Below are 27,440 nucleotides of genomic sequence, written 5' to 3' on the forward strand. Positions count from 1 at the left end.
AGATTAAAGTATAGAGTCAGGTACATATGTTGGGATCATATAGGACTAAGTGATACCTCATAATTCCTGGCCCAAAGAAACATTTTCTTCCTTCACAGAAGGCTTACCAAGTTCACTTTGGGAGGAGAGGGTGCTGCAATAATAATCATCAAATTGCAATTTCTCAGCTAATGGATCAATACATTTCTAGTCTGACGTTGAACTGGATACTCACCAGACTTGACGGTACCACTTCCAGGTCCTGTGGTCTTTACTACAAATTCTTATACTCCTTTCAATCTTCTGAAGATCATATGGTCATAACTTAGTCAATTCCATTGCCAGATACTCATCATCTAAGATAAGGAAACAGCAAATAAAAAAGAAACAAGAAACATTCACTCAGGAGTCTAGTTTGGTGGAAAAAGTGTTCCACTGCCCTTCCTCCCCATCTACCAGCTCAGAGCAATTATTTCTTACTTTTAAGCCATGAGGGAAGAGAGTAAGAGCATGTCCACCCTAACATTTGATATGTACACTTATTTCCAGTTCACTCAGCCTCTCCTTAGTCATTGGTCCTTCTGGATTCATATATCAACCTGGAGTCATTATGGTTGAAACTGGCTTCTGAAGTTCTGAATTGGAAGAAGAAGAAAATATTATGAATGCTCTGTCTAATCCCACCAGAAAAAAAAAGCAAATTTGAGGATGCTTATAGGATTGAGACTTCATTGGTCAATCCCTCTTTAAAAGCAGAAAATATCCTAGTCTTGGATATCTTAAAAAAATACTTTCTCAAGCTTCAAGGGGGTGATGCCTCATGTTAACATCATGGGTAAATTTACTCATTCATTCAATATGCATCTTTAAGTATTTGTGTTTGAGGCATTATGCACTGCATAAACCTTGCTCAATACAGAGGAATAAACATTTCTTGAGTGACTCTTCTAGGACTGAGAAAAGTTAATTACTTAATGATTGTAACCTTCCTTTTTGAGGGGGGTGTAAGAGAGGGGATCCCAATCAATACCACTTCCCTGTCTCATGAGTACTTCCCTCTTAGGCAAAGGAATGAACTAATGATAGTAGAATAACAGAAAGTGATCATCATTAGTAATTGGTAGGACCCTTTATGATGATGATGATGGTTAACATTTATATAGCTCTTTATGGTTTGCCAAGAAATACATATTCATAGATACAAACAAACATATATAGAGATATATATGCACATATTCAAAATACATATAGCAAAGAGCCTTATGTAGGGATATATACTTTGTTGCTGGTTGTTCAGTTATTCAGTCATGGCCAAGTCTTTGACCCCATTTGAGGTTTTCTTGGCAAAGAGAATGGAATGGTTTACCATTTCCTTTTTGAGCTCATTTTACAGATGAGGAAACTGAGGCAAAAATGACTAAGTGATTTGCCCAAGATTACACAGCTAATGTCTGAAGTCAGATTTGATCTCATGAAGAGGAATCTTCTTGATTCCAAGTCCACTGTGCGACTTAACTGCTACTGAGCAGTCTCTAACCTGGTTATGACAAAACAGGCCAGAGACAGAGCACTGATAAATTAGTAGCAGTTTATTAATTACTTTCTTTGTAAGGAACTGATTTGCAAATCATGGGATTACTCCATTCCTTGGAACTCCACCTTGCTGTTGTGGAGCCAGATATTTTATAAATAATCATAAGAAGACAGGTGGATCATAGAACAATCAGATTTGAGTGATCTTCTCAGGACAAGTCCACCATGCAGGATAATACAACAATCACATCATTTCTGACCATCCAAGGAGGGAGTCCTGTGTGAACAGCTGGGTTAATTGTATAATTTGGGTTTGTATGGAACAGAAGAGGGCTGATTCACTTCATTTAATACAAGCAAGTGCAATTCAGGTTAGGACCTGTTATAATTGATAGATGACTTCTGTGACTTTGTTTTCACTGTTTTTGAAGGCCCAGAATGTGCCTGTGAAAAGGATCTTTAGGGACTAAATTATTATTATTAAATTCATACTTATCAGATAATCATTATAAAATTGTAACTTTTGGAAGTACATTTACATACATACATACACACATCTATAATCACATTCATATTGAACCAATAGTCAATCTGTCCCTTAATGAGAGACATATGTCTTCCAGAATCTTAGAGTGAAACTTTAACTACACTCTTAATCTGTTTTGTATCTAGGAATAACTATCTATGCTGTTGGAGTAGGAAAAGCCATTGAAGAAGAATTGCAAGAGATCGCATCTGACCCCCCTGACAAACATCTCTTCTATGCAGAAGACTTCAGCACAATGGGAGAAATTAGTGAAAAACTCAAGAAAGGAATCTGTGAAGGTGCCAAATATAAATGTAGTCAGTTACAAAGGAAAAGGCAGGAACCTTCCTATTTCCTAGATTCTCAATCTATTCTTTAGGATCTACAGGCTCAGTAGCTTTTTTTTTAAGTGCTCTTTCAAGTTGGGAGGAAAATAGTGCTTAAGAGAATCAAGGAATATCAGGAATAGGACCTAGCAATTGAGAAGAAATCAAGTGCAGGCATGCCTCAAATAGGTGACACACTCCCATATTCTTTCACAATAACATTGAAACATCACACCTAAGTACCACCATAATGGACTCAAACATTATGGCAATAAACCCAATCGTCCAGATATTAATTCCTTTTACATTCCAATTGATAGAGATTAGGAATCACCTGCCTCTGACTGAGTGGTTAATACATGGACCAATCATAAAATTGTTGTTGGCCAGTTCTAGGATGGTAGCAGTCACTTAGGAAGGTATCACCTTCACAGTTGCTTTCTCATCTCCAATTCCACCCCTATCTCTGTTACTCAAATCACTCTTCTTTCAGTTTTGTCAGAAGCCAATCCTAAAGAGATAGAATGGGCTGATGCTGGGAATTGCTATTTTTACCCCCTAAAAATGAATCATATTAAGCCACCAAGAGAAGATAAGGCTGTGGAAGACTGATGAGGCAATGAAAATGTTATAGAATCAAACCCCAAACAACACCCCAGAACAATTCATACACACACACACACACACACACACACACACACCCCTGAACCTCATCAAAATAAGAACATATAAGGCCAATTCCTTTCACTCTGTCTGGCATCCTAAGTGAGTAACAACCAGTTTTATGTGTAGTGGAAGAGGGAAAGTGGAGGAAAGTGTAGGGAGGAGGAATTGGTATCACCATTATAAAGCTCACATAGTGTTAGTTCTCTGTAATACAGTCTTATTTTCAGTCTTTTGGTAATGCAGAGACACATCTCTCATTTATAGTAATGTTCCTCCTGTACAACTAACCACCCCCTATAACATTACTTTGCCTAATGTTCTATTTTCATGGAGCAAATTAACATTTGGTGGGGAGATATCCCTACTTAAAATGAAACAAATTAAAACTTGACTAGCTAATCAAAGCTAAACCATTTTAAGTTTTAATGGGTAGCAAAAAGTACAGATTGAAGCATATTTTATGTATGTCTATGCAACTGAGATGGAAAAGGGTCAATGGAAAAATGTCCTTTCAAACCATCATTTATAACAATGAGTTTCCATTCATAGGAAGTAACACTCCTTTACATTTGTATAACTCCTTTATACCTTTCCAAATGCTTTCATATACATTATTTCATTTATATGAGATCATGGAAAAGGTTGGGAATTCAATTCAATGCAATGAGTATATATATAACATGTCTGCTGTGTGGAAAATGCTAGGCTAAGAATTAGTGATACATATGCAAAAATGAAATGGTCCTTGTCCTTGGAAAGTTAAATATGCATAAAGATAAGAAACTATATAAAGTTATTCAAAGTAGTTTCTAGAGCAAAGGAATGTTAATAACAAGGGGTGGGAGAGAGTTAAGGGGAGTTAAGGAGTCAGATGGGGAGAATGGTCAAGAAAAGTCTTGTGAAGGGGGTGCTGATAATAGAGACAGGGATGTCAAAATTGGTGAAAGTAAGGAGTGAGGGTGAGGAGTGGCAAGAGAGATCAGGAAAGGCCACATATAGGGGCTAGTGTCTGCTATACTTTGAAAGAAAGTAGACATTTGAAGATGTAGAAGTGAGAAGGGGTGCAGAGGGAAAAGGCATGACTTCTACTTGGGGCATACTCTGAGTATTTGATTTTTATAGATTAAATTTAGATCTTCAAGATACATTCATAATTTCTTCTGTTTTTTTCTCTATAATGTATAACTAGATATAAACTTCAACAAATTTAGATGTTTTTACTTGTTCATAAATTCTCAATTCAATCAGCTACACCAGATCAATCCTTAATTGTAATCAACCTCAAGAAAGAAAGAACTAAATTAAAGAGAAAGGAAGCAGAAAGGTCCTCCATGTTTTATTGGCTAAATGATATATGAAAAGTAAAATAAATAACATTATCCATTCCAAGTTGGTCATCTGGAAAATGGCATGCAGTACTTGCTATCTTCATTTACCCTTAGCTCCTCCAACTGCTTTTTTCATGCTACGTAATTTCTTCAGGACCAATCTTTGGTGGATGATCTTAAGTGAGAGACATTGCCTTAGCTTGCAGACCTCTTTTGTTACAGAAAACTTTCCTGATCTCATCTGCCAGGCATCAGGTACTAAGCTGCTTTGATTAATCTTAGTTCAGAAAAGAAAATAAAGTTAATAATTTCAGTTAGAAGCAAAAATGTAGTTACTCTGCAGTAGTTCTCACATATACATACATGTGCTCACACACACACACACACACGCACACACACACACAAAGATGAGGGATCTAAAGGGTTCAAGTTGCACTCTCACTTGGAGTCACCATTCTTTATAGGATCTATGAGTCTCATTCCATCTTGAACATATCTTATCTCCTAGCTCTAGAAGATTCAAATGGGAACCAGGACTCCCCAGCAGGCGATCTTCCCAAGATGGTCCAACAGTCCCCAGGTAAATAAAAAAAAACCCTTGAAATGTTTCATTATTCTATAGCAAGAGTCAGCAAATTAAGGCCAAAAGGTCAAATCCAATCACTGCCTGTTTTTGCACAACCTTGGAGCAAAGAATAGTTTTCATATTTTTAAATAAAGAAGGAATGCAAGTTTTCTGCATTTTAAAAATTATAAAATGATTCTTAGCTCACTTGCCATATAAAAACAGGATGCAAGATTGGGTTCATGGGATGTAGTTTGCTGACCCTTATCCTAAAGCATTATAAAATTTTAGAATTGGAAAGCACTTCAGTTGTCATCTTATCTAACTCTCACATTTTCCAGGAAGGAGATGAGGTCAATGGGTAACCTGACTTGTCCAAGGCTTCATGGCAAGAACCCTAAGTCTCATAACTTCTAATTCAACCTTATTTCCAGGACACTATAAAAAGGTTCTCAGCTTATTAAGAATAGCAGTGTGGACTTGGAGCTAGGACCACCTAGGGTTAGATCCTTTATCAAACGCTTAGCACTTTCTACAGTTAGTCTAACTTCTCTGAGCTTCAGAAAGATCCAGTAATAAAACCATGACATCAAATGTCAATATATTAATGAAAAATGTGTAGACAAAATGCAAGATGAACTAGAATACCAAAAACAAATTTGATCTCATAGTTCCACTTAGATTTGGTATCTTCATTAGAATAGGTTTCTTTTGGATGAGTATACCTAAGCCAATTAAAAGGGGAAGAGATATTCCCACTTGTATCAAGAAGATAAACTTATTTTTTAAAAATAATAAACAAATGCATAAACAATTTTAAAAAGAAAGTATACTTATATGAGTTTGAATCTGACCTCATATACTTACTAGCTACATGGATAAGTCTGGATAAGTCTGTTTGTCTCAGTTTCCTCCTCTGTAAACTGAGCTGGAGAAGGAAATAGAAAACCACTCCAGTATCTTTGCCAAGAAAATCCCAAAGGGGTCACAAAGAATTGGATATAACTGAAATGACTGAATATCAACAATAGTCATATAAGGAAATCAAAACATTAGAATGGTGAATCATCAGTGTAGAAATAAACAAAAGCAATTATGTCATCAGAGTATGCCAAAGACCACCTGTGCCAAAAGAAAAACTGGATGAGGAGTTTGGAAAATAAAGCACAAGAATGACATTGAAATATGATGTAGTAGTAATGTGGAGTTTTAATTATACAGATATCAGCTGGCATTCTCCATCTGACAAAAGCAATGTGCTAATAACTTCTTGGCTTGCCTCAAAATTAAGAAGTGAGAAGAACCAACTAGAGGAAATTCAACTCTGGATCTGATTCTCACTAACATGCAAGAAGTAATGGTAAAGAAAAGATAAGAGAGGACCACTAACTCTTGGACTTTGTCATAGAGAAGAGTTCCAAAAGAAAAAATTGTAAAGGGATAGGAGGGGCAACTAGGTGGCACAGTGAACAAAATGCCAGTCAGGAAGATCTGAGTTCAAATCCAGCTCAAGTCACTTTTGTGACCCTGAGAAAGTAATTTAATCCTGTTTTGTCTCCATTTCTATATCTGTTAGATGAACTGGAGAGGAAATAACAAATCGCCCCAGTATCTTTGCCAAAAAAAAAATTCCAAATGGGGTCACAATGTCATGGCAAGACTGAAAAACAACTGAACAACAAAAGGATACAAATAGACAATTTTCAAAGGAAGAGAATGCAGTCTAAAAGCCAGTGAGTTTGATGTTGATTCCTGGCAGAGTTCTAGAACATATTATTAAAGTAATTGTTAGCAACATCTAGAAAAGAACCAGCATGGTTTCAACAAGAACAAGTCATGGCTAATTCAATTTATTTCTGGTTTTGTCAAGTAGCAATCCATTTGCTTAAGTGGGAGCTTGCAAAGTATTAAACTGGTAGATAGGAAAAACACAGAATATAGAGCTTTTAACTAAATTTAAATTAATTATTTTATAATATATATCTCATACAATTCTTATAGAAAAGATGGAGAAATATGGGTTGGACAATTGTTGTTTTAGATGGATGTAGAATTGATTGAATGCTCAGATTCAAAGAGATATTAAAGGTTTTAGACCACCTTGGAAGGAGGATTCCAGTGGAGTTCCCTGGGAATCTATGCTTTGCCCTGTGAAGTTTAACATTTTCATCAGTGATTAGTATAATAGCATAAATAACATGCCTATCAGTCTCACTGAAACATAGTTGGAAAGTATAGCTTATATACTCTCAGGGACAGTCAGGATCAAAAAAAGATTTTGACATGCTAGAACATTTGGGTAAATGTAAAGTCTTAAACTTGGATTCCAAACATCTACTTCACAATTCCATGAGGGGATAGGTGTGGATACACAACAGTTCATTGGGGAAAGGTCTGGAGACAGATTACAATATAAATTAGCAGAGTGATTGAACTGCCAAAAAAGATAAAGTGATCTCAACTCCAGGATTAGAGAGACATAACTTCCAGGACTACAGAGGTGACAGTCCCACTGTACTTTTCCCTGCTCAGACCATATCTGAAGTATTGTGTCTAGCTTTACGTGCCACAGTTTCCAGGACGTGCATTGGTAAACTGGGGAATGTCCAAAGGAGGGCACCAGAATGGTGAAGGTCCTTGAGTCTATGCCAAAGAAGGATCATTTAAAGGAAATGGGGGTGGTTAATTTGCAGAAATATTTAGGGAGCACATGATAATAGTCTACAAGTATTTGAAAAGATACCTTGTGAACTAGGGATTTGATTTGATCCATTTGGCTCCAAAAGGAAGAACAATGATCAAGGGGTAGAATTGTAAAGACTTGAAGCCAAGGAAAACTTCTTAAGAATTCATGATATCCAAAAATGAATTGAGCTACGTTGAGAGGTTAAGGGGTTCCTCCTCACTGAAGGCCACTTAGCATAAGTTGGATGGCCACTTGCCAAATAAATTTTTTTTTCAGGTCTAGTTTGTTTAGATGGCCACCAAAGTCTCTTCCAATTTTGAATTTCTGTGGGTCTATAAAATGGTTTACATTCAGTCTGTCTTGGTGGAGAGCCTTGAAATTGCATGTCACTGAAGTATTAAAATTGATGCCTTCACCCATTATTACTTAAACTTAAGAATAGGACTGAAAGTTTTAAAAAGAATAAGAAACATTGCTTTCATGTACATCAAAGAAAAAGTACAAAACAATTTATGCCAACTACAGCTTTTTTTTTTTACGATGACACAAAGAAATTGTGAATCATTTACTCCACACTTATAACCCTTCTTGGTCAATGCTATCCATTGTAGATGGTCTTTATTGCCACAGTTCTCCCTCAAAGACAAATGACAAACAAGGGGAGGAATACTAAGCCTCTCCCTACTAATAGTTGCTTTTTGGCCAGGTTTGACCTTAGTGCTCTCTCTCTCTCTCTCTCTCTCTCTCTCTCTCTCTCTCTGGGTGGTCTCTTGCAGAACCTGAGCCAGTCACCATAAATATCCAAGACCTACTTTCCTGTTCTAATTTTGCAGTTCAACACAGATATCTCTTTGAAGATGACAGCCTTTCACAGTCTACACTGAAGCTTTTCCATTCATCCAAAACAAAAGGTAATTCCAAGAGATGTATTTAAAGTGATTTATTATAAATGTCTTTTATCTCCCCAACCAAATGAGCATCAAAGAAGGAATCAGAGAATAAGAGATTTAGAACTGGAGAGGATTTAGTCCAATACCTACATTTTACAGAGAAGGAAACTGAGGCCCAGAGAGTTTAAGTGATTTGTCCAAGGTCAGTAAAAGTGGAACTTGAATCTGCTCCTTTGACCCCAACCCAGCACTCTTTCCATTGTGCCACAGAGAAGTAGGGACAGGACAATAGGATGAGGTAGCTAAGTGGCATGGTGATTAAGCTGAGAAGACTGTTTCAAGAGAAACTGAAGTAATATTCTGCATCAAGACACTTACTGGCTGTGTGACCCTGAGCAAGGCACTGACATCTCTCAGCCTCAATTTACCCCATCATAAAATAAGGATAGGGACAGCTAGGTAGTGCAATGGATAGAGCAGCTGCCCTGAAGTCAGAAGAACCTGAGTTCAAAAATGGGTCTCAGACACTTAATAGTCCCTAACTGTGTGACCTTGGGCAAGTCATTGAACTCCATTGCCTTGCCTCCCCTAAAAAAACAAAACAAAATAAAATAAAATAAGGATAGTGATAGTATCCATCTCTCACAGAATTATTGTGAGCATCATATGAGATAGATGTACACTTTTTGCTTTATAAATATTAGCTCCGACTACTATCATCATGGGAAAAGGAAAAGTGAGGAAAGCCTAACTAACATGAAAAGGAAATGATCAGGATAAATTAAAGGAATTCATAATAATAACTGGATTCATACAGTACTTTAATATCTGCAAAGTTCTTTACAAATATATCTCATTTGATCCTCACACATTAGCCCTGAGAGGTGGGTGCTATTTTTACAAATAATAGATTATAGATTAAGTGACTTGCCCAGGGTCAGTCAGTCAAGTCTGAGACTGGATTTGAACTCAAGTCTTCCCAACTCAAAGTTCCATATTCTATCCATGTACTACTTAACTACTCAAGATATCCCCAAGACCATTCTTAAAAAGGGACCAGATTCTCCCCCTAATTGAGAATAAGAGCCACTGCCAATCCTAGAAGAGCTTATAGTATTTCCTGGTATTTGCTTTATTGGATATTGCTGCATGGAAAATGTTGAGCATATCTGTTCATTATGGTTTCTCCCATATGCTGATTCAGTAGAGTTATGATGTGTCTGGGGCATTTAGTGGGTTGCAGAGGTGAACACTTTCCATCTGTTTTCCCAGGAAGCCCTTCAGAAGAAAAGCATGATCAGTGCAAATGTGAAAACCTCCTTACATTCCAGAACTTTGCAAACCAAGAGGTGAGAAAACTCACAGAGAGATATATCCTTTGCTTATAATTGTGCTTCAATAAGGGGTTCAAAAATTTTTATGGGAAGTGAAAGAACAGATGATATCTGGGAAACCTCAAATGTAATCATTCCCCATGAAGCCCATTGAACCATTTGCTACCAGTACAAAACAGTCTAAAAGAAACAAACTCTCTAATTGTTTTGATGAGGTTAACTAAAAGCTTCTTTTAAGGCCAAGCAGGAGATGATGCACTTTATAGGCCACCTGCTAGCCCAGAGGGTGAACCAGGGGACATTCTGTCAGCAGCCAACCGGACCAGGTCTTGCTAGAAGAGCACAGACCATGACCTTGACTTTTGGCAACTGTTCCTTCCTCCTCCTCCCTAGTGAGAGGACACGTACCAGGTCCAGATCACTTCCAAGGTACAAATCATGCTTGAGAATTAGGAAGTATCAGTCTTTATCTGACACCTTGACTTATTTCCTTAGCTCTGAAGGGCTAGTTTTTGATTCTCTGCAAATAAGGTTTCTGGAGAAAAGTGTGTTGGCAGCAGGGAGCCTTTACATCAGCACTTTAAAGATAAAACACTCTGCAGAGGGAACAGCCAGATCCAATGATTCACTGAAACAATATTACTAACAAAGGAATGCTTTGGGATAACAGAAGGAAGGCTCAGTCATTTCACACACCAAATCCCCTTCTTGCTGTTTTCAACTTAAAGCAGCAGTGTGCCTGCATGTTAAAGAGTCTGATACTGGAGTCCTGTTTTCAGATGTCTTTCCTATACATTAGCTAGACTATGGAAAAACTACTTAATTCTAAGACATCTCTGTAGCAATTACACTTTTTGAAAGTCCACAATATGTTTTCCAAGTAGATGAAATAACCTTCTGCATGTGGTTATTGTAATGGATGAATCTGGGCTCTAAGTGCTTGTAAATGCTGAGCTGGCATGAATTTTTCTAGCTAGAATTCTGCCACCATCATCTAGAACTGAGGGTAGATGCAAGGGTGGCAGAGACAGTTAGGGCCCCTTATGCCACAGATAGCTCCTCTCATCCCCTACTCATGTCCTAACTTAATCGAGGGGAATCCAACCCAGCTACATCATCAGAAGGGAGGGGCCCCCTTTCCATATCCCTTCCCAAAGATTTTATTTATATGTGTGTGTGTGTGTGTGTGTGTGTAATTGGTAGAATCATAACGTTTAGAACTGGTGTTGTGGAAGATCGCCAGGGATGTAGCCCTGAAGGCAACAGGATGGTAGTGCGGGAAGATCCAAGGTTCCCTGCTGGGAATGCGAAGTTAGGACAGGTGTGAAAGGTGTACAAGAAGCTCTGGCCACCCTGTGCCCACTCTTCTGCATCCTGGCTGCCATCTCTGCTATGCTCTTGCTCACTTCTAAATGATCATCTCCATCCCACAACTAAACCAAGGCTGGCAGAGAGGAAGTCTACTGGCTCCTGGTTGGAACAGTATACATAATATCCCAGGCCTCTGGATGATGACGGCCAGTGAATGTAGGAAGCTGCAGAGTACAGGGCATACTGTAGGCCAGATTCTGCAGCTACTTGGCAACTTGACAGCCGTAGAATAATGGCAGTTTTCCTCTTGCCTTCGTCTGCTTCATTTTCTGTCTCTTTTCTCCCTTAATCTCCTACCTCTCTTTCTCTTTCTACGTTTCCAATTTAATTTTTGTAGTTTTTCAGAGACTCAACATATCTATTTCTGATTGTATAGTTAAGCTTAATCTCAAAAGACATTTACAATCATTGTACAATGGAATTTTTTTTCTTAATTCTAAAGCTTAAAATTCTTAAATACTTTGACCAATTGAGCTAACTGGTCTAGGTTAGGATTTAAATATGTAAAAAAAAAAAGATTTAAATGTGTTACTTAAACCAAAAAATGAGGGGTTAAATATGAGTTGCTTAAACTTAAATGCTACATACACATACCAGCAATATGGAAAAGGCAAGGTTTTGGGCTTTTTTTTTTTCCTGGTGGAAGGCATTCCAGATTTTATGTGGCTATGATACCTGCATGTGAATTCAGAGTAAATGCTTTTTTGGATGCCTTTTTTTTTTTGGATGCTTTTTCCCTTTCCTTAACTGATGGTTTACTGGAAGAAATGACAAGGAGGATGGAAGTACTGGAAAATCGCCTGAGATACAGATGAAGATTTGAAGTCAACTTCATGTTTATATGCAGAATTATCATTCCAGACAGGATTATGATGAAAGCAGGTCAGAGCCATGAAGCTCCAGGTGCTAAATCCATAACTTTATCAAATCCCAAACATTTATGGGGTAAATATTCAATGTTAGATTCCATGTGGAACCAAGGCAAAAGCACACTAACTTGTAGAAATACATATAGAAAGCAACCATACTGAATTCAAAATAGAATTCAACCAAGTGAGAAGAAATAAGCTACTCAGCAAATGCTATTGTTTTGAAAAATATATTTGTGGGCATTTTAAAAGGTATTTTTGTCTTATATGGTGCACATCATTCATTTCCCTACTTGTTCCTCCCTTACAAAATAAGTGTTGCCAGTGTTTCATTTGACTATAAAATAAACCATTTGCTAACTCAGTCTTTTTTTTTTTACTATGATTGAACATTGCCTTTAGAAAAATCTAAACAGTATGGTATTTTTTAAAATTAGGCTTTAATTTGATATATATATATATATATATATATATATATATATATATATACACACACACATACATATAGATGTATGTATGGTGGTATATGTATTACTCTTTGCTGAATCATAGGACATATGCATTTGTATTTTAAGTTGGGAATTTTATATTCAACTAAATTTGAGGAAAGATCTACCACTGTCCAGAGCTCTGGCTTAAAACAGTCATCACAATAAGAAGTCCAAAAGAGCCCAGAAACCATCTCACCTAGCAAATACTTCATCTCCTTGCTAAGTAGAGAATCATGGCATATTTAAGTGATATCAAGTTAGAGTACAAGTTCATTTGTGAAACATTATAGGAGAGGACAGTGGTTAGAGTATTAGACTTAAAGAGATCCTTCATGAGTTCAAATCTGACCTCAGACATTTAACAGCTGTGTAACCCTGGGCAAGTCACTTAAAGCTGTTTGCCTCAGTTTTCTCATCTGTAAAATAAGTTGGAGAAGCAAATAGCAAATCACTTCAGTATTTTTTCCAAGAAAGCCCGAAATGGGGTCATGAAGAGTTGGACACTATTGAAAAATGACTGAATAACATTAAGAAAAGGATAACAGATTATACTGTATCACTTTGAAAAATAGGGAAAAAGGGGGGGGGTAAAAACAGATTTAAAGTTTTGTGTGACATTTAGTTAACTCTGATAATCCCAAGAGACCTTAAACATGTAGTTTAAGGACAAGACATGAAATAGAACAAATATGTCACTATTTCTACAGCAATATATTCTCATCAGGGATACTTGAAACCACAACAATTAGGCTCTTTAGAAGGTAAAAAGTGGATATATGAATTTAACAAAATACATACAAAAGAAATGTTAGATGAGACAATTTAATAGCACTTACATTATAAAGAGGATTTCAAAGAGCAAAGGATTTCAAAAAGAATGGAAAGGATTTCAGATGGTAAGAGGAAGTAAGGAATACTAGATATAAACTTGGAATGAGGAGAGATCCAAGTTTGAGTTCTATCTCTAACATCTGTACTTGGAGTAAGTTAAATGTTTATTGACTGATGTTTAACCTTTCTCAGACTGTTTCCTCTGTATAATGGAGATGATGATATCACTTATTTTACATGTTCTTGTGAGGTTCAAGAGAGCTAATATATGTAAAATGCTTTGCAAAGCTAAGAGCTGTGTAAATATTGTTATTATTACTTAATGCTAAGTACTTTGTCTACAAATCCAAATGGAGAAAATGGTCAACATCATCACATGCCACTGAGTGATCAAGACCCAATGATGCTATCTAGATGCGAATTTCAGAACACAACCATCTCTAAAGACTCAAAATCACAAAGAAAAAAAACAGATAATGTAGAAGTAAACAGACTGAAAAGCATATTTAAAAAGTATAAAAGGTATCAAGGACATATCACTGGAAAAGGAGTTGGGTTAGTCATATGGAAAGAATGAGAACAACACAGCCCAATCATTATACTTGTTTCTATAAGATATCAAAAGAAGCATAGGAAAGGCTCTTTCCTGTTGAAGGCCACACACGGAGGATTTTTGAGAGGATATGGTGTGATGCCTTATATTTTCTATAGAAGGCTGAAGTACTTACATCAATGAAATCACAGAGCCATAAAAATAGCAAAGTATTCAATAAGATATGTAAGAATTGTTTCCAGATGGCTCCATTCTCCGGTGCCTTAAATAGGTCTCCACTTTTAGAATTTGTTGTAACCAGGCTCCCTCTGGTGGCTATAAAGAATACATCTGCTTCGCAATCGTAGACTGATCCAGTGCAATCCATTTCAAAAATATTAATAACAATAGCAAACAATTATTATGCTTTGAGATTTACAAAGTGCTTACATCTTATATGATTCTCACATCTATCATGCAAAGTAGGAATGAGTGTTATCACTCCATTGTATGGATGAGGAAACCAGGCTAAGAGAGATTAAAGGCCTTGACCATGCCCATTCAAAGCTAGTTATATGCTATGAGCACACTTTGAATCCAGTACTGACTAAGTCTTTCATTGAACATTTATTTAGTATCTACTTCTAGGAGCCAGATATCTGTAATCTAAATGATAGAAATACAGACAAAAACAAATACAGGGATTATTATATCCTATTAGAGGACAAAGGAACTTATACACAATCAGCATAGGGATAGATAGGTGCTGGATCAGTGATTTCACTGATCATAGCGAACTTCCAGGTGAGGAAAAATGCCTTCTACCAATGCAGATTGCCACCTTCTCTGTTAAAGAGGTCATGGTCTGTCCAGGGTCACATAACCAGGAGATTCAGAGGCAAAACCAGAATTCATGTCTTCTGAGTCAAGGCCAAATTGCTGTCATACTCCTTTTAATATAAGATATATAAATAAATTTGCAGAGATCAGGATAGGCCTCATATAGTTTGACTTGAACTGATTCTTGGAGGAATCTAATTATTCTCTTCTCACTCTTAGTGAGAAGAGTGAATTGCAGGTACAGATAGCCCAAGGAAAGAGAAATGGGATTGGAAAGTTGTATATAAGGAATGGAGAATGAGCCATTCTGGCTGGAAAAGGTTCAGGATGAAACTGATATGCAAATAAGTATGGAAAGTAAGCCAGGAACAAATTGTGAAGTGCTTTGAATGCTAAAGAGGAGTTTAATTTTGTCTTAGCTGCCATGAGGAGTTTCTAGAATGGAGTAGTAGTATGTCTAACATGTCTCTACTATACTAATATGCCATCTGCTTTTTCTGAAAGTCTCAAGAATGGTATCTAATGGAATAAAGGAAAAATATAATGTAACCTTTATATCCTAAGGACATTTTCACATAATTTCACTTTAAGACTTGCAAATGAGTATGAAACAAGGCTGGTATTATTCCCATTTAATAGATGAAAAAAAAAGTGAAATAGAATGGCCCAAATTGTATAACTAATAATAGTGGTAAACAGTAGTAAACAAAGTAAATCTAGAGCTAAAGCCCAGATCTTCTATATCTAAGTTATACTTTAATATACAAAAAAGATGACAAAATTCCCTGGAGAAAAAAAAATCCTTTTTATGCTTATTTTTTTTGAAACCAGTTTTATGTTCAATTTTTTAAAATTTTGAATTCCAGATTTTTCTCCCCTCTAGCCCCTCCACCAACATTTAAGACAAGCAATACATCTTTTATGCATATATTCATCATCTTCATTTCCAAACACATCCTCCAATCCCTTGTTAATAGATAAAAGTGGAGATAGGGTTGGGGTGGTTTAGCAAAACTAATAGTACTGTATCAACCCACCAAACTGATCAAAAAGCATTTATTAAACATTCACTCTGTGCTAGGCATTGTAGATATGAAAACAATCAAGTCAGATGTATTGTCCCATACTTTGTCTTTCATCTTCAAAAGGTAAATTAGGGCCTTAGTGCAGCTAAGGACTGTATTAGTTATCACGGTTGGCTGCAACGTTTTATTCAAATGAAAGCTTATGTCACTTTATACAAGGATGACAGTGAAGATGCTCTGGAGATGAGTTTATAATTGTTCTTTTTGCTTCCACTTTTGGGGGTGAGAGTTATCTGCCATCTCTGCTTTTGATCTGTAACTTGGATCTTAGAATAATTGGTTGAAGGGAATGAGTAAGAGAATGGAAAACATTCTCCTTTTTTTACTCAAGGTTAGCTAAAAGGGAGATATAGATGAAAATCGAGAGTATTTCATATTGAGGCTCAACCAAAGTTTGCTTTGCTTTATCCTCCTTCCTCCTTTCTCATAACCCATCTCTCAAATCTCTCCATTTTTCTACTTGTACATTTCTAGCAGAGGATAGTTTAATAATGGTGGATTTTCTTAAAACACAGACCTGATTATCTAAGGAAACAACCCAAGTTGGAATAAACCAGAAATCATTGTATTTTATCCTACATCTAAACAAGAATCCTTCTACAATATGTGACAAATATCAAGCTTTTGCTTGACAAAATAGGTCCCCCTTTTCAATTTACCTTTCCAAACTTATTTCACATTATACCCCTTTCACACTCCAGTCAAAATGGACTAATAACCATCAGCTCCTCTCAAAAATTCTATTTCTCCTCTCTGCATTAGCAAAGGTTGTTCCCCATGCCAGGAAGATCCACTCAATCACCACTGCTCTGAATCCTAACCTTCCTTTCCTTAGCTCACCTCAAGCACCCTTCCCATTTCCTCCCAAACCCCTGCCCTGTTCTTAATTGTTCACTCAATCAAATTATACTAACACTTATCTTTCCTTTGCTACTCCCTTTCCTTCCACTTTTATATTTACCTATAGTATTTCCCATAACCTACAGTAAGCTCTTTGAGGGCATTTTATTTTTATTATCCTAAGGACTGGAACACTTGTTTATTGAATTTAACTAAATAAAAAAGGACACAAAATTCAGTGATTCATACCAAAAGCTGCCCTCAAAAATACTGGTTTAATTTTAAACTTTTAATAGCTTAAATCTGAATTAAGATGAGAAGATTCTCTATTGACTGAATGCTTAGGAAGAATGACACATCCAAATAATCTTTTGAAGGATTAGAACAATGTCAAATGTGTACAATATTAGAGAAAAGGCAAATCATGTAGCTGTATTGCTATGGTCTATCTAGATATACTAATCTTGATAGCATTCCTGAGGAGTTAAATAAGCATAACATTTAAAGGGAGAACCAAAATATATGGAGAAAGGATAAAATTCTCTCAAGTCTACACATAAGTTGTTCTTTTAAATACTGAAATGCCAAAACTGACTTGAATAGTGCAATAAAGATCCCTAAGGAACCCAGTCAATTTGCCTGGCCTTTAAGGTCCACTAATCTGGCTCCAGCATTTTGTGTAATTTATACTCCAGGTAAAAAAAAAGACCATTCACTCTAACCCCAAATTCAAGCTGTTACAAGCCTTTTTCCTCTCCCTCCCAATTCCTACTTGTCAGAATTCTATCCATATGCCCTCCTTTGCAATGAGGCTTTTCCTGAATCTACTACTAAATTAAATTGAATTTCATCTACAGTTTTCCCTAAGGAAATTGCCACATTCCACTTTATATTCCAGCTGCCTTCATTTTCACATTTCACTAAATGGCATCTCCATACATACGTACAACCTCAAATATTTGGGAAATTTGGTTAAGTAAGCAGAAAATCAATGAGTTCCAAAATTTACAAAATTAGGTTACATATTTAGAGGAAACCAAATATTGCTTAAATATATTCATTTTAACTAATACCAGAGATTTATATCCAGGTTGCTAAAGCATTTCTACATATATTATTGCATTTGATCTTCATTTCCAAACACACCCTCCAATCCCTCACTAACCAAAACTAAAATGTAGGGATAGGGTTGGGGGTGGGAGGAGGTTTAGCAAAACTAATAATACATCAACCCACCTGACAGTAAATGAATTGATCAAAAAGCATTTATTAAACATTCACTAGGCAGACTATTATTTTTCCTTATCTTATAGATGAGTTAACAGGTTTAGAAAGGTTCAGTAACTTGCCCAAAGTAACAATGGCTAGTTAACGAACCCAAGTCTCTTGACTCCAGCACTCTATTACTTTTCTACCCAGAAGTAATTGGTCTGAAGACATATGAGCACAGGTTCTCAACTTGCTTTGAAAATATATTGTATTTCAATGTAATTTTTGTATCTTTATTAATTTTGAGTCCAAAGAATGCCAAAAGGGTCCTTGATACAAAAATAGAATGCTTGCATTAAGACCAATATTGCAGACCAATAAAACCTATACATCACTGCATACATGTACAAAGCCAAGTGAACATTTGAAATACTACATGCAATTTTTATAATTCTGACCAAAATGCTAAGACATATATAAACTTGGGCAGTTTCTATATGCCAGCATTGCCATTTTGACTTGACTGAATGACAGTGAAACATCTCCCCACTTTGCAAAAAAGGACTAAAGTTAATAAATCAATTTTTTTAAGCTCTAAAAGATAAAGGAGCAAATAAATTTGAAACATTCAACATGTTTGTAAGCATTATAGGAATGGAGAAAAATATATTCTCTCTCAAGATTATAATTAAGTGGTTGGACTGAAGGAGGGAGACTAATGGAGATGGGAACACAAATTAAAAATAGTCTGAATGGAATATTAAAAGGGTATGAACATCATCAAATCCCAATATAACAGAATTAACTTTTGAATTCCAAATAACCTCCAAATATAAGCAGGTTCAAAAAAAAGTTCAATTCAGGGAGACAAATGAATATATGCATTAAACGCTTTTCTGCTATCAATTGTAGGTTGGAATATTTCACATACTTTAAAAAGCACGCAACTAGAAGGTACTGTCAGAATTTAGAGAGATCAAGGAACTTCAGTGTCTAAGGCCAAATTTGAACTCAGATCTTCCTGATTCTGGGGCTGATGCTCTATCCACCATAGTATATATAGAGAGAGCACTGGCCCTGGAGTCAGGACAGAAGTTCAGATCCAGGCTTAGACAAGGACACTAGCTGTGCAGTCACTTCACCCCGATTGCCTTGCATAGTTGTCTCCAGTTATCCTGATTCAGATCCAGCCACTAGACCCAGAAGGCTCTGGAGGAGAAAGTGAGGCTGATGACTTAGTACAGTACCCCCTCACTCAAAACCAGCTTTATGTCCTTATCATGGCATCATCATCTCCCTGATGCCATGGTCTTCTTTGTGAATGAAGCACAAATATCATTATTACAAAAAGTATTCATCATTAATCACTTGATATTTTGTCTTTCATTGCTATTTTCATGTTTCACAAATGTCTTATTCAAATCATAAGCACCTGAAAAAGAGGGACCAAGTCCTCATGGACTTTTAAATCTATAGTTCCACAGTACCTAGAACTACATATATAGCAAAAATCCCTACTAGATTGATGGAAAAATTGTATGAAAGCTTCTCTATTTGATTAGATTGAAAGTAGGTTTCTTGGGGCGGCTAGGTGATGCAGTGGATAGAGCACTGGGCTTGGAGTCAGGAGTACCTGAGTTCAAATCTGGACTCAGAAACTTAGTATTATTACCTAGCTGTGTGGCAAGCGACTTAACCCCATTGCCTTGCAAAAACTAAAAAAAAAAAAGTTTCTTGAGGACAGGCAAACTGTAAACTTTATCTTTGTATCATCATATGTGTGACAGAAGTCCATAACAGATCAGTTAACAAGCTTTAGGTCATGAAAAAAGAAAAATAGTCTATATGGTCTAAAATAGATATATATTTTTTATATACGTATAGATCTGTGGTAGCAAAGACCTGGAAATTGAGGGCACATTCTTCAACTAGGGAATGATGGAAAAAGTTGTGGTATTTGATCACACGAGGGAATACTAGGAAATGAAAAGTAGGTTGATTTTAAAAAGAAATGGGAGGGGCAGCTAGGTGGCACAATGGAGTCAGTAAGACCTAAATTCAAATCTGACCAAGATACTTAATCGCCTCAGCTGTGACCTTGGGGCAAGTCACTTTAGCCTCATTGCCATAACATTTTTAAAAGGGCTATGGAAAAACTTACATGAAATAATGAATGAAATGAGCAGAACCAAGAGAACATCCTAAATCAGGGCTATCCATCCTTACTCTAAAAGTTTTTACTGAGACAAAATATTTTGATTTACCATTTTAGTGGTGTTACTGAAGAATTTAGTAAACCCATAGCAAGCCACATAAAATCACACTGCAGGTTGCATTTTGGACAGCAAATATAGTTCCATATGGTAACAGCAAAATTGATCAAATAACTGTGAACAAAGATATTCTGAGTATTATATGCAAATCAACTAAAGATGCCACCTACCTCCAGAGAAAGAACTGATTAAAAAGATGCATAGTATGGTTTCACATGTCAATGTATTAAGATAGTTGCTTCTTTAGTATGTAGTGGGGAGACAGTTTGAAACTCAAAATGGTACAAAAAAAATAAAATTTAAAGATAGTCCCTGCCTTCAAGCTTAAAACCAAACGGGGGAAAAACATATAAATATATACAAAGCAAGCTACATACATGATAAAGAGGAAATAATGGGAAAGCATTAAAGATTGGGAAAAGTTTCCTGTAAAATTTTAGTTGAGATTTAAAAGGAAGCTATAATGGTTAATTATGTAGTTGACTTTACTTTACAAATATCTTATTTGATCCTCAAAATCCTGGGAGATAGATGTCATTTTCCATTACAAATTAGGAAACTTGAGACAGATAAAGTGACTTGCCCAGGATCATACAGCTATTAATCGAAGTCAGATTTGAAATTACTTCTTCCTGGCTCCAGGCCTAATGTTCAGCCATCTAGAAGCCAGAAATCAGTAGAGAGGAATGGAGGGAGAACATTCCAGGCGTAGGGGATAGCCAGCCAGAGAATGCCCAGAACTGAAAAATATCCTACCTTGTTCAATGAACAGCCAGGTCAGTATCACTGGTTCAAAGAATGGGAAGTTGTAAGAAAGGGAGGGCAGGACTAGGTTATGTATTGTTAGATGATGGCTTCTCTAGTGTGGGGTAAATGGTACAAAACAACATTTGATTCTAGGGGCAACAGGAAGCCAATGGAATTTATTTGGGAGTATAGGGGACCAAAGGTAAGACATTATCAGACCTATACTTTGGAAAATCACTTTTAATGGCTGGATTGTAAGGGAAAGACTTGAAGACTTCCATTAGAGTGATAGTGTCAGAGGGAAGGGTATATTTGAGAGACTGCAAAGATGAAATTGAGGAATCTTGGAATTAGGTTGGATATTGCTTGAGTAGGGGGTGGGGAGATAGTAATGGTGTTGCCCTCTACAGGAACCAGGAAGGTAGGAGGGATAACTATGTACATACAATATCCATTATAAAATAATATAATAATCAAGGGGAAGGGGGATGACTGGAGATCTCCTGAAGGTGATTTTTTAAACTGGGTTTTAAAAGCAAGGACTTTAGGAAGAATACATTCTAGGAATGGGAATGTAGCTAATGCAAACTGCACTGAAGATATGAATTTGTCCATTACTGTTTCCTTTTTCTCCTACTACTGTTATTCTACTTTCAAAAGTGTTCTGTAAGCAATAAACAATTTAATATGGGATACTGTAAAGTTATAATGACCAATCTTAAACCCCCAAAGAGATATAAAAATACAACTCCTCTAATCTTTGCAGAGGTGGGGGGGGGGGCCCTTAGGTTTGGAACACTATAAAATTTCACTTAATGTATTTAGTTTTGCTTCAACTATTTAAAAAAAAATTGGGGGGGGGGGGTGGCTAGGTGGTGCAGTGGATAGAACACTGGCTCCTAGAGTCAGGAGTACCAGAGTTCAAATCCATCCTCAGACACTTAATAATTACTTAGCTGTGTGGCCTTGGGCAAGCCACTTAACCCCACTGCCTTGAAAAAAAAATTGGCCATTAGCACCAATCAAAACAGTAGCAGATATTATTCTTTTTTATCCATTAGAATATCAACCTCTGAATGAACCTTGACTAAACTAAGAGTCAGGGATACAGATTTTTAAACGCTTGTGACTCATGAAAAACTATGATAAATTTTGGTGAAGACTAAATTTTGTTAAAAGAAGTTTCAGGCGTTTGCACATATAGCACTGACTCTCCCCCCACTTTAAGACATCTATAGACAAAGAAAGACTAGTATGGGGAAAAGAAAGTTAACAAAGACTGAATAGGAATGAAAAGAAAAAAAAGCAAATATTATTTCCATTTCTACAAAGGAAAGCAAATAGTAATACACAACTTTTTTTAAAACAATCTCTGGCCAGTTTATTAAAGAATACTTTTGTACAGTTTACTTTTCACTGGTCTGTTCTGGCATGCTTCTAATGATATCAGAATCACCTAGAAAATTAAAAAAAAAGTAATGTTACAATTTACATAAAGGCATCTGAAGAAACATATTTATCAGTGGCAGTAAAAAGAAAACAAATTCTCTTCTTGGGTTATTCTTGAAAATTTCAACAACTTTTAAAATACTGTTTATATTTTCATGAACTATTAGGCTTGCCTACTTGCTCTTTAAGGGACCAGTTATCCCCCCCAAGAAATCTTTATTTCTCTCAAGAGTTGGAAAAATATTACTAAAAAACTAATATCCCAGTTTCTTTTCCCAGAAGTCAACAGTGGTCAAACCAAAGACAAACATCTTACCTTTAGTTTTGTAACCAGCATTTATAAAACCAAAACCAGGGAAGAGAACTAGTTCTGGAGACACAATGCATGGTCTTAATTTAGCGAATGTCTAGCCTGACCAGATCACAAAACTATCAGGCCAGCGAGAATATTCGCAATACCCTAACCTAAATTCCATCAAAATCATTAGGCTATGCTGCCAATTCTATTCTGTAGTTAATAATTTACTTTTCAAGGAATCAGTGATCTTTATAATACCCCTTTTCTAATCAATTCCTTAAAGCAAACCACATGTATAAAAGATAAAAAGTCTTTTGGAAGAGCCATCATATTCTAAAATAATTAAGTTGAAAATTCTCAACAATCCATAAATTTTGTATACTCATCAATATTTTCCCAAAAAAATATGCCATTATAATTTTCCCTTATCCATCACAGGACTGTCCTGCTTAGGCAAGTGGCTATGTCTTAGGCTACTAAGTACGTTTTTTAAAAGTGTGTAGAATTTGTTTTTAAATATCTACCACTCTAATTCATAATAACTGAAGTTTAGCACAATTCCTGGACATGAGCACTTAAATACAAGCTTGCTGATTAATCATTCATGTGTTGGCATCAATAAATTCTTAGACATTATCTTATAGAATAAACTGAGTAATACTTTTGTCCCTCATTCTAGATAACCATGATATCAGAAAGGATGACCATGACATGCGAGTGAATTGGATGCTGTGCAAAGTCATCAGCTTTATTTTCTCTTCCAGAGCCATCTCAGTACAAAATGTCAGATATGGATCCAAAAATCTGGAGATTGCCCTGGATACAAGGGGAAACCTTGGACTTTGTAAGCTAGATCTTTCCCAGCAGGTCACAGTGTGACTGAGCAAGGCCCATCCAGTGATTAAGGCCAAGTAAGAGAGATGAGGGTTAAAAGGCCAAAGGAAGAAAAAAAAATCAAACTGGGGTTAAGACCTTTCTTCCGGGTTTCTCTGCAAGAAGGCCCCTATGCATAGTCAATCAACAACAACAAAATCTGGAAAAGTAAGATCCTTAGGTTTTCTGGTGAAAATGAACAGAACCAATAAGGGCCCAAAAAGCATTCCCTCACTTAAACCAATTCACTTGCATGTTATGACATCACCTCCCAGAGGTCAGTCTTCTTGGAGGATAAGCATTTACTTCCAATAGGTAAAGCCCTATAGTTGTCAAGTTGGGCTACACAGCTTCTCTCTCTGCTTAAATCTGTCTCTCCTCATACTTGGGATGCTCTGCCAAGTCTGATAAGATTACCCTGGCTCTCCTAGAATGGCCACAATAGGTTTCAGGCTAAGACCTCATGGTCATGAAATAAAGTACCAAATTTAGAAAAGCAATACTATGTATGGTATATGAATGGCTAAGCTGGACTCCTTAAATGAACATACCTGGATCAATGATAGCCAGTGTACATACTCTGTAGTACTTCCCACATGCTGTGCCCAATTCAATGTTGTTGCCACTGTAGTGATGTACGCCAGTTTTGGCCAACATGGCATAATATTCAATCTCTGATTTCCTGAAGATATAAAATAAATGACATTTTAGCCCATTTAGACAAATGAAGCTTTGCTACTACCTACTGAATAAAGGCCTATCATACTTCAACTTACCTTTTCCAAAATTACCTCTTCAAACCCCCTCCTCATCTTCATATATTCATATAATCCAGTAAAATCAAAAGGAAAAATGCAATGCAGGTCCTATGTTTACCTGCTTGTTCCTTTTCTTTAACATTTCCTCTGTCTGGAAGCTAGTTTTTCCTGCTAATCTATCTTCTAAGGCTATTCTTTCAGAGTCACAACTTACAGACTTCCCCAATATCATCAGAAACTTCCTAGGAGGTTTCAACATCCCTAGGACATCCTTTATTTCTGCAAGATCTCCCCTACTTCCTCCCAGATGGGTCCATTTAGTCTTCTTTGCCCACAGTATTAACATCAATAGTTTTATGCAAGTAGTATTGACTTATTTTCCAGAGTACAAATCCAGCCTCAGGGCACTTACTTCCTGTGTGACCCTGGGCAAGTCACTTAATCCTGTTTGCCAGAGTTTCCACATCTGTGAAATGGAACTTTAGAAGGAAATGGTAAATTGTTCTAGTATCTGCCAAGATACCAGTCACAGTTGTGATTGAAAAACAACTTAACATTGGGTTAATGCTAAGAGCTGGGGAGATCACAAACTATATACTAGAAATAGTAAAGTGAAATTTTAGTTGGGCCTTGAAGTCAGGAGGTACAGAGGTGGATGCAAAGAATTCTGGGAAGCATTTACTGAATGTGTATTCTGGGCCAAACACCAAAGGGATGCAAAAAAAACCATAAAATAAGACTGGGGTTGCCAGTTCTAAAGCTTAGCACAGTGCCTGGAACATAGTAGGTGCTTAATGTTTATTGTTGACTTTTCTCAAAGAATCTAAATGCTGAAACATATACACCAAAGTTTATGCTTAGGAGCATAAACAAGCATGAGTGACAAGTGAATGCTATATGCAAAAATTATGTTTCCCAGAGGAATAAAACTATGACCATGTATGAGTGGATTCCCAGAAGTCACTTTTGAAGGGACCTTAGAAAGGATGCAGCAGTCAACTGGAAAGGGATAAAACTGCTAGTCATGTTATTCTGCATACAGTTCAATGTTTCTGCAGATCTCAAGATTTAAACCTGTAAGCAATATTTTTTGCTCTAGTACAGGTGGTCAAACACCAGTCCGAAATACGCTTGGGAAACATTTAACAAAAATAAATGTACAATAAAACAGATGGTAATATGCACTCTACATCATTTTGGCAATTTTGTTTAATCTCTTTGACAACAGTGCTTTAGTCCATTTTACCCCTCTATAAGCACCAGAAATTATGTGAGGCAGTGAGGTAGTACAGTAGGAATAGCACTGGACTTAGAAACCAAAAGACCAGCCACTGAAATCCTGCCTCAGATCTTTACTACCCATCATTTAATGTTGCTCTGGCTCATTTTATCTGTAAATAAGAATAATAGTAGTTAGCTGACAGTGTGGTTATGAGAATTAAATGAGGTAATATTTGTAAACTGTTTTACAATCCTTATATTGGATTCGTTTGGTTCATAATTCATTTCACCAATAAAACTAAATTCATTTCATCAATTAACTACCTAAGATTTAAAGTAAACAGAATTCCTAAAAGCTCCAATATTCCAAGTCTTTTAGATTACAAATATTCATAGGCCAGACAGCCAATGTCATACTTTAGGTATAGCAATCTACAAATCAGAAACAGTTCAACCTGCCAAATACACACACAAACATATATATATGCAGATAGTCATTTTACTAGGGCATGTACATATATTAAGTACATGCCCTAGTAAAATGGTTATGTTTAAAAGGAACAACCTATTTCCTTCCAGTGTGCCCCGACTCAAACCACCACCTCACATCAATAAGACTAGCTTGTACTGTCAGATCCCAATTATAGCAAGCATAATTTTGTAGGTCTTGAGTTCTTTTCAAAAAACAATCTTCTAACAGGGTAGGGAAACTTAATTTAAGTTGCCGGCCACATGGAAAGTACGCTTCAAGGGCAGGATGTGACATGGGGTCTTCTCAAGTTGTTCATTTTTTAAATAATTTACTTAACACTTGGCAAATCCCTACTTCATCTCAAAGCTTCTCACAAACACGTGAGCAAAGGGCTCGTGGGGTTCGGACTTGGCCCGGGCCCCACCGCTACTGGGCGGCGTCCCGGCGGGGCAGGCCCACTCACCTCAAGGCCGGGCAGTTGTTGGCCAGGATGACCAGCTTGGCCTTGCCTTGCCGGATCATCTTCAGGGTCTGCTTGTAGCCCAGCACGTACTTGCCGCTCTTCATCACCAGCTGGAGCCGCGAGTTGATGGACTCCAGCGACTTTTTCTGCAGGAGACAGTTCGGGGCGTGCTAAGTGCGGGGCTCCGGGCGGCCCCACCCCGGACCCCCGGCCGGGCCGCTCGGGCCCTCCCCGCTTCCGACCCCGCCGCGGCGCCCCGGCCCGGCCCGCTCCACGTGTGGAGGCCGCCGCCGCCGCCGCCGGCCCGCCCCACTCACCGTCTTCTTTGCGGCCACCATCTTGCTGCCTGCGGCGCGGAAGGACCCTCAGCCTGGAGGACAGAGAGGAATGGGGGACACTTAGCACCGGCCGGACCCCGCGCGACCCCCAGCCCACGGAGGCCCACTCACCAGAGACCTGCCGCCAAGATGGCCGGGGAGCGAGAAAGGAAGGAGCTCCCACAATGCAGCGCTCTGCAGGGGCGGGACCGGAAGCGGAAGCGCCTGAGCGCCGAGCCCGGAACCGCGGAAGCGGCGAGCCGCAGCCCCGGGACCGGGAGGACCGGCCGCGGGCGCGGACCCGGGAAATCCTCTGTGAAATGAGGGGACTTGGGTCTTTTCATTTTAATCGCCATATATGCCGGTGGCTTTGAGGATGACAACGTCTCCTACGTCCCAACAGAAGTTTTCATTGTAATTCCCATTCATTCAGAAGAACCGGGCGGATAAAAAGGAAAAACAAACACAAACAGGACAGCTCGGCCCACGAAATGGGGCATTTGTTGGTATTATTAATTATTATTATTATTATTATTATTATTTTAGTTTTTGCAGGGCAAACGGGGTTAAGTGGCTTTCCCAAGGCCACACACCTCAGTGTCTGAGGTGGGATTTGAACTCAGGTCCTCCTGACTCCGGGGCCGGTGCTCTATCCACTGCGCCATATA

At 37.4% G+C, this 27,440-nt stretch overlaps 2 protein-coding genes and 1 non-coding gene across 4 annotated transcripts in view; 1 reads left to right on the plus strand and 2 right to left on the minus strand.

Moving 5' to 3' along the window:
* The window catches only part of MATN2 (matrilin 2), a 210,364-nt gene extending 197,858 nt beyond the window's left edge, over positions 1-12,506 (plus strand). The window contains exons 15-19 of one of the 2 annotated variants that reach the window (XM_074200464.1): positions 2,185-2,337; positions 4,867-4,938; positions 8,443-8,520; positions 9,772-9,870; positions 11,964-12,506. In XM_074200464.1, coding sequence (XP_074056565.1) covers positions 2,185-2,337; positions 4,867-4,938; positions 8,443-8,520; positions 9,772-9,870; positions 11,964-12,019 — 458 coding nt within the window. In that variant the 3' untranslated portion in view covers positions 12,020-12,506. Of the gene's footprint in view, positions 1-2,184; positions 2,338-4,866; positions 4,939-8,385; positions 8,521-9,771; positions 9,871-11,963 lie in introns of both variants that reach the window. The other variant, XM_074200463.1, reaches the window with a different exon arrangement.
* A 9,770-nt stretch (positions 12,507-22,276) lies between these two features.
* On the minus strand, positions 22,277-26,984 carry RPL30 (ribosomal protein L30). The gene is made up of 5 exons (XM_074200466.1): positions 26,905-26,984; positions 26,773-26,825; positions 26,456-26,601; positions 24,093-24,223; positions 22,277-22,377 (listed from the first exon to the last, which is right to left on the minus strand). The coding sequence occupies exons 2-5, from the start codon at positions 26,791-26,793 to the stop codon at positions 22,328-22,330; spliced, it is 348 nt and encodes a 115-aa protein (XP_074056567.1). The 5' UTR covers positions 26,794-26,825; positions 26,905-26,984; the 3' UTR covers positions 22,277-22,327.
* On the minus strand, positions 22,693-22,826 carry LOC141503800 (small nucleolar RNA SNORA72). The gene has a single exon (XR_012473105.1). It is a non-coding gene; the product is annotated as a small nucleolar RNA SNORA72 (small nucleolar RNA).
* Positions 26,985-27,440: the final 456 nt, after the last annotated feature.

This window comes from Macrotis lagotis, chromosome X (genome assembly GCF_037893015.1).
Source record: "Macrotis lagotis isolate mMagLag1 chromosome X, bilby.v1.9.chrom.fasta, whole genome shotgun sequence".
Taxonomy (NCBI): domain Eukaryota; kingdom Metazoa; phylum Chordata; class Mammalia; order Peramelemorphia; family Peramelidae; genus Macrotis; species Macrotis lagotis.